The sequence below is a fragment of the Accipiter gentilis genome, chromosome 16 (genome assembly GCF_929443795.1).
Source record: "Accipiter gentilis chromosome 16, bAccGen1.1, whole genome shotgun sequence".
Lineage (NCBI taxonomy): Eukaryota > Metazoa > Chordata > Aves > Accipitriformes > Accipitridae > Astur > Astur gentilis.
In genome coordinates, this window is record NC_064895.1 from 3,871,421 (window position 1) to 3,881,383 (window position 9,963).

At 48.7% G+C, this 9,963-nt stretch overlaps 1 protein-coding gene across 2 annotated transcripts in view; it reads right to left on the reverse strand.

The window, feature by feature from the left end:
• HCRTR2 (hypocretin receptor 2) overlaps positions 1–9,176 on the reverse strand; it is a 35,663-nt gene extending 26,487 nt beyond the window's left edge. The window contains exons 1-2 of one of the 2 annotated variants that reach the window (XM_049819400.1): positions 9,010–9,176; positions 8,286–8,473 (exon numbers count right to left, since the gene is read on the reverse strand). Coding sequence is in view for 1 of the 2 variants with exons in the window: in XM_049819399.1 (XP_049675356.1) it covers positions 8,286–8,514 (229 nt within the window). In the remaining variant the exon portion in view is untranslated. Of the gene's footprint in view, positions 1–8,285; positions 8,515–9,009 lie in introns of those variants that run through there. The other variant, XM_049819399.1, reaches the window with a different exon arrangement.
• Between the last annotated feature and the right edge of the window lie 787 nt (positions 9,177–9,963).

Consider the following 9,963-nt stretch of genomic DNA (forward strand, 5'->3'; position numbering starts at 1 on the left):
TCATCAACAGGACACACTAGATGTGTCAACAGATTTGAACAAAATCATGGAAGCATGACAAAAAAAGCAGGTGTTAGGTCATGCTCCCAATGTATTACACATAAACAAGTATATATGTGTAGATTCCATCACTTTTTTCTAGTAAAACTCTAGGAGAAATACTGAAACTGTAAGAAATATAGCTGTGTAACACTGAACATAAGAAATCTTAAAGTATTTTGTTGAATATCAGCTTCACTGAAATGTACTAATGGGGAACTGTCTCCCACAAAAGACAGTGAGAGTCTACAGAAATAAAACAGATATACAGCAACTAGTTTGCTTGCAGCAATATATTTTCTGAGATTTTTTTCTAGCTGCCAAGTGCTCTGTTGTATTCAGGCTTTTCAAGGGACTTATGAGTTGGGGGGTGTGGGTTACTCATGTTCTCCAACCCACTTCTGTATTTTTTTCTACTGACTCATTATTAAGGTGCTAGAGAAGAACAGAAGAACTAAATTCTGCTTGCTGGAAGCTTATCTCTACGGATTACAATTGGGAGTAATAGCACAACCATCTAATTGGCACAGGATTCATTTTCTCAGTCACATTACATAATCTTAGACAATTAACAATCTTACGGAAATGGGAGTTATTACCAGAAGATGAGCTACGCTATAAAAACAGACTGCCAAAACCACCAGGCTTGGTCAGCTCTGGAAGAAGTGAAAGGTACCATCACATTTTCCTGAGCTAGCTGTACCGATTAACACAGACAGATTGGTTTTAAATTGTCCCACCACACACACACAAAGCATTACAAGTATTAATTGGCAACCCTGGTCATCTCTGCGGAGCTGGCTACACCGAATGACCAGTTATTTCATAATCACATTTGATATACTTACTTTTCTATCCATAGTAACAATAAAAAGCCTACAAGATCCTTACACACACTTCATGTTAGAGATGGAAGGACCATAAACATAGCTGGCATACTGCACATGACACTACAATAAAAAGATTTCACACTTCATTATGATTCAATTTAAACCTGCATGACTCATTAAAATCAAAGTACGCTCCATGGCTGAAATGCTGTGCAACTTTGAAACCATATGCTTCAAAACGCATCCGTCCATCAGTGTAAAATGGAATTGCACTAGGAAAAACCCTTCCGTGTCCATGTCCGTTTCCAATGTAGATGTAAGAATGCCTTTTATTTAGACTACACACACACACACACACAAAATACAATTCACTGTGCTAGTGAAATGCTATAGCACAAGCAGGGATCAGACTCCTGGGAGCAGAGCTTTCCCAGAAAGATGTGACACCTCTTTTGGGGGTTACCTCTTCGCCTGGGAGCTGCATGTAAGCTCAGGCTCTCACGCTTACCTCAGGCAAAGACCACGTTGCCGGTATGCACGTGCCCTGCTGATTTTGATTGTAATTTCCACCCACTGACTTGACTTTGTGGCTTAACCTCAGACCTGGTTCATCACTATGGATTTGTCTGGTGATTGTTGGAGGTGACTGAACCCTGGGGTCTGACATCCCCAGCCCTACCACGCGCTCAGGCGCTGGGGGACTGTGTTGGTAGGTACACTGCCCTCTCAAACTTGCTGCTGCCCTCAGCTCCCGGCTCTCTGTCCTGGTTTCAGCTGGGATAGAGTTAATTGACTTCCTAGTAGCTGGTACAGTGCTATGTTTTGAGTTCAGTATGAGAAGAATGTTGATAACACTGATGTTTTCAGTTGTTGCTCAGTAGTGTTTAGACTAAAGTCAAGGATTTTTCAGCTTCTCATCCCCAGCCCGCGAGAAAGCTGGAGGGGCACAAGAAGTTGGCACAGGACACAGCCAGGGCACCTGACCTAAACTGGCCGAAGGGGTATTCCATACCATGTGACAACATGCCCAGTATATAAACTGGGGGAAGTGGGGGCGGGAGGAGTCACCGCTCAGTGAGTGACCGGGTGTCGTTCGCAGGTGGTGAGCAATTGCCCTGCGCATCATTTGTACATTCCAATCCTTTTATTATTGCTGTTGTCATTTTATTAGCGTTATCATTATCATTATTAGTTCCTTCTTTTCTGTTCTATTAAACTGTTCTTATCTCAACCCATGAGTTTTACTTCTTTTCCCGATTTTCTCCCCCATCCGACTGCAGGGGTGGGGATTGAGTGAGCGGCTGCGTGGTGCTCAGTTACTGGCTGGGGTTAAACCACGACACTCTCCTTCCCCTGGGGAACGGTCCATTCTAGCTCTTCTTTGACAAATTCCACTTGTGAGACATACAGTAAGTAAATCAGCTGCTAAAGGCCAAAAAAAAAAAAAAAAAGTTTTCACTTGACAGGCAACACGGGAAAGAAACACTTTAAAAGCAAAGCAGCATTCCAAAACCTTCCAATTTTGGGAAAGATGGTGAGTTAAAGCAGGAAATGACAACAGCTTTCATTTTATTTGGTAATGCCCCAAAGACACTCCTGTCTGGAGTACTTCAGTGACCTAAGGGAAAGACGTGTTAGTCTCTGTTCAGCTCCTGGCAGACAGGGCATTACTTGGAGTTGCACAGTTGCTGAATAGTGCTGCTGAGTTTCTTTCTTTCTTCCATATGTAGACGATTCTTTCCAAACATCACTCACAATATAAAATTAATACTAGGAAGCATATCCTGCCACCGTCAAGGTTGCACGTGTTTGGGGTCTAAATAGCAGAGATGGTCTTCAGAACTATCACTCGAACAGCTTTGAGAATGTGTAAAAATAAATGGGCTAAGTTCTTTAGAAGTTTCACACATTTATCAGCAGCACATCTTGAAAGTAAAATGAAACAAGAACAAAACCAGCAACAGTAAACTTTGCTATTTGCTTCCTAGGTAATCTGTCAAATACACGCTGTGTGCTTTCCCTTGCCCCTCACTGCCACCTGGTAACGTTCTGGCGTTGTAGGGGAATTCTGACTAACCAGTGATAGCTCTTCTGCGGGAGCTGCCGAATAGCCAGCCTTTAAGTCAAAGTCTCTAATACATCAGAGACATATTTTATCAGCAGTGCGATAGACAGAAGAAAGGAAGAAAACCGGATGGCAGAGGAGTCCTAAATTTATACTTTCCAAAATGTACATGTAGCCTCAGAAGAAAGAACAATAACGCTATCAAAAGTAGTTATGAATTAAACAGAATATGAGACTCCCTATGGAAAGGAAAATATTTTTTTGTTTCTTTCAATACTTTTTAATGGGTTTTGACCTGAGACCAAGCACTTTTCTACTTGTTCAGATTCCAGTCCTCCTCCTTTATCACTGAATGAGTTCACAGCAGAACTATTGTCCTTTGGAATGACATTAGAATACAAGTAGCCAAACTGCCTCTTATTTTACTTTGACTGAAAAAAACATGTCCAATGACTTCTTTATCCAACTATAAGGGCAGCCTCCAGGCATGTATAACTGTCATTTCTTTTAGAAGACCCCACTCCCAGTTTTCTCTCCCTCCTCCCCCTGGCAGCGCAGGGGGACGGGGAATGGGGGTTGGGGTCAGTTCCTCACCCCTTGTCTCTGCCGCTCCTTCCTCCTCAGGGGGAGGACTCCGCACTCGGCCCCTGCTCCACCGGGGGGTCCCTCCCACGGGCTGCAGTCCTCCACAAACTTCTCCACTGTGGGTCCTTCCCATGGGCTGCAGTTCTTCACAAACTGCTCCAGCGTGGGTCGCTTCCACGGGCTGCAGTCCTCCAGGCACAGCCTGCTCCAGCGCGGGCTCTCCCAGGGAGCGGCGGCCATCTTGGGGGGCATCCATCCCCCTGCTCCGGCGTGGGCTCCTCTCTGCCCCGCTCCTCCTCCCCTCCTTCCTCACTCCCCTCGGTGTCTGCACAGGGGTTCCTCTGCCGTTCCGATCCCCTCACTCCCTGCAGGTTTGTTCCCCTTCTGAACTCTGTTCTCCCAGAGGCGCTACCGCCGTCACTGACGGGCTCGGCCTGGGCCAGCGGCGGGTCCGACTTGGAGCCGGGGAAGCTTCTGGCAGCTTCTCACAGGAGCCGGCCCTGCAGCCCCTGCCCCGCTACCAAAACCCCGCCACACAAACCCAAAACACCAAGTAATTTGGACAAAATTAAATGTAATAATTTAAAATGTGATTAAATTAAATATGCCTCATCTACAGCAATCAAATAGGATTCATGAAGATCATGGCACCATTTAAGAGAATACACGACTCATCCAATTCTACCAACACATACATGTATGCCTAGACCTCGGTATTCACCAGACCTTTAAAATGGTAACAGAGCAGCATTTGAGACAGTTGCTGATTGATAGGCATTGATTAGGACTCTGGTGTTAGAACTATACACAAACCTTTACTTCTCCAGCCCTAAAAAATCAAACTACAGTAAATAAAAATTGAATGCTGTTGAGCTCTATGAGTCAGACTATGAATTCTTTGAGGAAAGGACCACATTTGGGTTCTGTACAGATTTCAGCACAACTAGCAGTTATTGTAAAATAAATAATAAATAATAGAGCTCTCCAAAGAAGACTAATTCGCTGTCAATTAGATTTGTTTTCATTCCAAGTTGGAAAGCAAGACAAGTTATCACCAAATGGTGTGAGTAAAGAAAGTTTCTGAAATCTCTCACTGACGTCCTGCACGGTCTCTTAGCCTCAGAAGCCAGCGGTGCTGAGGACTCGCAAGGTGGGTGCTGGCAGGTTGTGTGTGCTCAGGATCTCAGCTCCTGCCAGCTCTGGGAAGGGCTGGCAAGAGGCCCAGCAGCCCGCTGGGTGGGACACCAGAAGGCTGCTTGTTCTGCCTTCAGTCTCTGATCGAACCAAGGGATCTCTGCTGTACATTGTGATTTTGATGAATGCACGTTCCCCGAGGAAAGCATTTCGCTAGAAATGTTCTGACCCTTGCGAATGAACAACTTAAATGAGGACCATTCCCAGCCTTTGCCTGTATAAATGGAGTTAAATGTATGGAGCTGTACATTACTCATTAATCCCTTGTGGTCTTATTCCGGTTATTAACCGCTGCAACTGGTTAGTGTGGAATGATGGTGTCAGTAACCAGAGACCTCCATACATCCCCAAAATATCTTTCCTTCTTTAATTATCTGGTTTTCTATTTTTAAGCAAAGCTTTTAACACAGTGTTTTCAAATAAAGAAGAAACAGGTATTTACAGTCAATATACATTCTCCATTAAGAGGTCCTATGGTTTGCACTAGCTGTGCAAAGAAGTTGCAAGAGTTTCATTGCTGTGCAGTGGTGAAGAAATCTTCTGGCCTTTGCAAAACAGAAAGTGCTTACCCTCCACACCTATGCTGCTCCTAGTGATAAATAGTGACTGAGTGAACAAGCAAACGGGAGAAAACATACTGATGTTATAATCTGGATTTCAGATTCTCTGAATGTTCATGTAAATCTGTCCTAAAAAACTTCTTCAAATCTGTTGCTTCTCAGTGGCTTGCTCTGAAATCTCTGGTGAGCAGCCAATGTGGGCACACATGAGAATCGCTGACATGAAGCACTCAAATGCAATAATGAAAATTGCATTCAAATGCAGAGACCTGCTAACGGTTTTCATTCTAGCTGGTTTGTGCAGCAGCTGGGACAGTGTGTGTCAACTCTCCTAATTAAATTGAAAGCCAAATAGCAATGCAGACCTTGTTATATGCTACTAGAAGTAGAATTCCTGCAGTGCAGCTCACTCAAGAGCCCAGTAGATGTCAATCAAAGTTCAAGCTTCATATTCTACACTTGGTTGTTAATTAACTGTCAGAATGCTTCAATCTAGTTTATTACTAACAACTGAGGGATGTGCTGTGCCTTCCACTTGCACAGATGTTATTGCTGGGACACAATGAGTCTCTTAATCCCATGTGAATACACAAATCAAAATATGAGGCAGAAAAATAATTTTTCAGTACCACGTAGGGAAGGAAAGGGTCTTTCCTGGTTACTTAAGTGCTATTTGAATAGGATATAGACAAAATAGAATCAAAGCATTGATTCCACATGCCACATAAGTCCAGCAGCACTGGTCAAACATAACCAGAGGAACACACTGCATCATTAAGGATGATAGTCTGTTAGCCACTAAAATTCTCTTTAGAATCACTTCTCTGCTTCAAGAAGGTCCATGACTAAATCCCAGATTACCCTTGAATATGGATTTTTCAAGCAGGAGAAATTAGCTTCTCGAAGACTTCAACATGCGCACTGTTCTCTATCAGATTTTCACTCGTAGTCAAATATCAAGTTTCACAAAAATGTCTTTGGAAAGAGCATTAGACCACATCCGTTTCTCTCCTCAAAATCATGCGAGCCTGCAATCAGTGCAGTATGAGCTTTCTTGCATAAAGATGAGATCGTGTACAGCTAACGAGGACCTGCACCTGCAGATCCCACAAACAACCTGCCGGTAAACAGAAGCAGCAGTTTGGGTGGGTGAGGTCTATATAACGCACAAAGGCAGTTTAAAGAGCAAACGGCTTGAGCAGAAGCAGTCCGGTAAAAGAAAAGGTGGGTGGACAGCCAAATGCCAGCTTCCATCCCAAGCAAAAAGATAACGTACACAAATGTCAGGGAGGAGCGGCTCTACATCATCACCAATATCGTCTCTATTTGCAAGTGCACAGAGAGGAAAGCTTTCCTCCTTGTAGCTTCAGGGGGAAAAAAGCATCAACAGGGTGAGGACTCTTATAGCTGAAGATTTGACCTTGAATCTTTAAAGGCAAGAGGACAGCCTGTTTACAGAACGGGAGGAGGCAAATAGGTAAATGCGGGTAGTTCTCCTAAAACCAGCTTTGCTCAAGATCAGAACGAAGGATGCTTTTCTCCCTAGTTTAAAGCACAGCCGCTTTGGGAGGGCTAGTACCTTTACACCGCCTGTCAAGGTGGCTGCCGAGCAAACACGCTCAGACTTCTGAATAGCTCTAACGTAACCTCTTTGGCTGAAAACTCACTGGTTTCGCCAACGTGACCACTGGATGCTTAAAGGCAGGCAGCGCGCCCTTCCACAAAAAAAAAAAATTAAAATAAAATTAAAATAGCATCATCAGTCCGTTGCAAGGAAAAAAAAAAAGCCGTACAAAATTTTGCCTTGGGCTGCAGTCTTATTTGCCTCGGGAGAGCTTGCAGATGACAGCCCCGACACACATAGAAACCTTCTGAAAAACATGAATGGAAGGACCCGTATGGCGGGGCCGGCCGCGCTCGCGCGCCGCTCCGTTCATGAAAATCGTCCCCGCCCGCCCCGAAGGATGGCAATGGCCGGGACTCCAGCTAAGCGGGTCCTCAGGGCGAAGCCGCCTCCCCCCTCGCTCACACCCGCGGAACTGACGAAGACCGAGGTCCCCTCCGCTCCCCCGATTGTCGGCCAAACGAAGAACGACGGCGGCGGGGAGGGAGCGGCGCCCACCGAGCCCCCCCCCCCCCCCCCCCCCGGCCCGCAACCCTCGGCCTCCCCCGCCGCCTCCTTCGGGGATGAATGGGAGCGGGGAGGGGGCGGGGCCTGAGGCTCCGCCTCTCCTCGCTTCCCTCAATGAGAACCCGGGAGGTCGCCGCCCCGCCCTCGCCCCTGCTCCCCCTCCCCACTCCCCCGCCCTGTCATTCCCGCGCCACACGGCTCGCGAGCGCGGCCGTTGCGCCGGGCGGGAGGCGCGCGCCTTGCGGGCTGAGGGGGCAGCGCCCGCCGGTTCCCCTCACGGAGTGGGGGGAGGGGGCGGGTGCCGTTCCCGGTCCTTTACCCCGCGCCCCCGGTGTCTGTCCTTCAGGAAACACCGCGCCTCGGTCGTTCCCAACGAGGCTCCCGGGGGCTCCGCCTCCCGGGCCGGGGTTGTGAGGGGGGGAGCAGCCACCTCCCGGGCCGGGGCTGTGAGGGGGGAGCAGGCGCCTCCCGGGCGGGTTGAGAGGCGGAGCCGCCGGCCGGCCTCGGCGGGCAGGGCGGGACGGGGACCGGGGAAGGTTCAGTACCTCGGCCCGGCGGACAGGGACGGGAACCGGCTGGTAGTCTCCCCCCCCCCCCCCCCCCCCCCTCCCCGGTTCTACCCCACCGGCTGCCCCCGGTGAGCTCCGCCAGGCCGTTCTCCGCCTGCCCGGCCCCGGCAGCGAGCGGCTGCCGCCGCAGCGCGGCGGGGAAGCGGTTTTCACGGCGTCCCTCAGCAAAGGCCCCTTCCGCGCAGCCTTAACTTTCCCCCCCCACCCCCCGCCACACACACACCCCCCCGCTGGGGACACCATGTAAAAAACCATCCGTGCAAACCCCCGTCTCGGCGAGGGGGAACGGGAAGTTTCGGGAGCTCCACTCACCCAGGACGTTCCCGACGAGCGCCACGATGAAGACGACGATGTAGCCGGCGATCAGCGCCCATTCGTAGTCCTTGGGATGCAAATATTCCTTCCAGAGGTATCGTAAGAACTCCTCATCGTCGTAGTCGGAGGAAGGGGTTAAAAGAGCCTCCCGCGTTTCGTTTAGCTCCGACCCGCTCGTCCAATTCCTGCACGGAGGGGAACCATCCTCGGGTTGAATCCCGGACATCCCTGGTGGTTAGTCCGGGGGCTGGGGGAAAAAAAAAAAAAACCCAACAAACCCAAACAAACACCCTCCCCTCCCCCCAAAAAACCCAAACAAACCGACAAAAAATAACCCCAAACCCCAGACCCTCTCAGAGCATCCGAGCTTTCTCCCGCCCGTCCATCGAGGCTTGTGGTTGCCAGTGCGAAAAAGCGGGGTGTGGGGAGAAAAAATGACGCGGGAACTTACGGGAGCCAATGCGGGAACAAGCTGGGGATCCACGTCGGTCCCCAACCCGCCCTGACCAGCCTTTTTTCCCCGGTCGAGCGGGGGGGGGCGCTGCGCCCCCCCCGCTCGACCGGGGAAAAAAGGCTGGTCAGGGCGAGTTTCATGCCCCGGGGGGCCAAACTGCACCTGTCCCCGCTGGAAAAGTCACGTCCGTTTCGGACGACGCCGATTTTGGGTTTCCCAAACCATGCACCTGTACCTCCCCACCCCCCTCCCCGCATCTCTTCTCACCCCTCTTCCGACTCTGGTTGCCTTCGGTTTCCCACCCTCTCTCGCACAGGCACTTCTTATTATGTTTCTAAATTCAGTATTATATCTATTCCAGATATTCGCAGATTAAAGGCAGTGGAAGGCTGCTGTGGAAGGAAGCGCAGGGTGAAAGGAGGTGTTAAAAACGAGTGGCTGTCTCCTTTCTGTGCCCCTTTGAAAGCTGGGCTGATTATGGGGCTAAACCAGAGGAATTAACCTCGATAGGAATATCCCTGAGACCACTAATCAGGCAAGCGTGGGGTTTCATCGGATTTGAAGATCGCTGAGAGCTCCCTGTAGTCCGGCATTCAGACGCCCTGCTCTGAGGTTGTTTCAAATGTCCAGCTTGGGATCTCGAGACAGCAACTGCCCCTTAGCTATGCTGAATTGAGCTGAGCTGGCAGAAAACAATTCAAGCTAGCCCAGAAGTGCTAGTTAAACAGTGTGATAGGATTCCTGGCTTCTGGTCATTGCTTCTCGAATTATTTGCCCAGTCTACAGTTCCTGAAAGAGAAGAGGTAGTTCTGGACTTGTCCCTCTCTGACTGAACCCCCTCCCCTCTTATTCAGTTAATCTGTTTACTTCCTAGCTGAATAGTTTAATGAGTCTGATATAAGCACCGCTTCCATTGTGAAATGGCACACCTCGCTCCATTAAGCATTTCGGTGCACGGTCTGCACCTCCATAGGAATGGAGGAACTATTATGGTGGGACCCTACTTCCAACACATAAGCATAACAGAGAGGCAGATATTAATGAACGCTGTAGGGCGTAGTCCTAGACAGTACTTTATGTTCCTGAATTGTTCTTTTTTGGTGTGCAGCCTTCTCTACTGCCTTCAAAGTCCAATACAGCGTATCTGTGCCTGGTATACCTGCACCTATTTCTATAGATCTGCTCTCTTTGCTTTAGTTCCGTGTAAACCAAAGAAAAAAT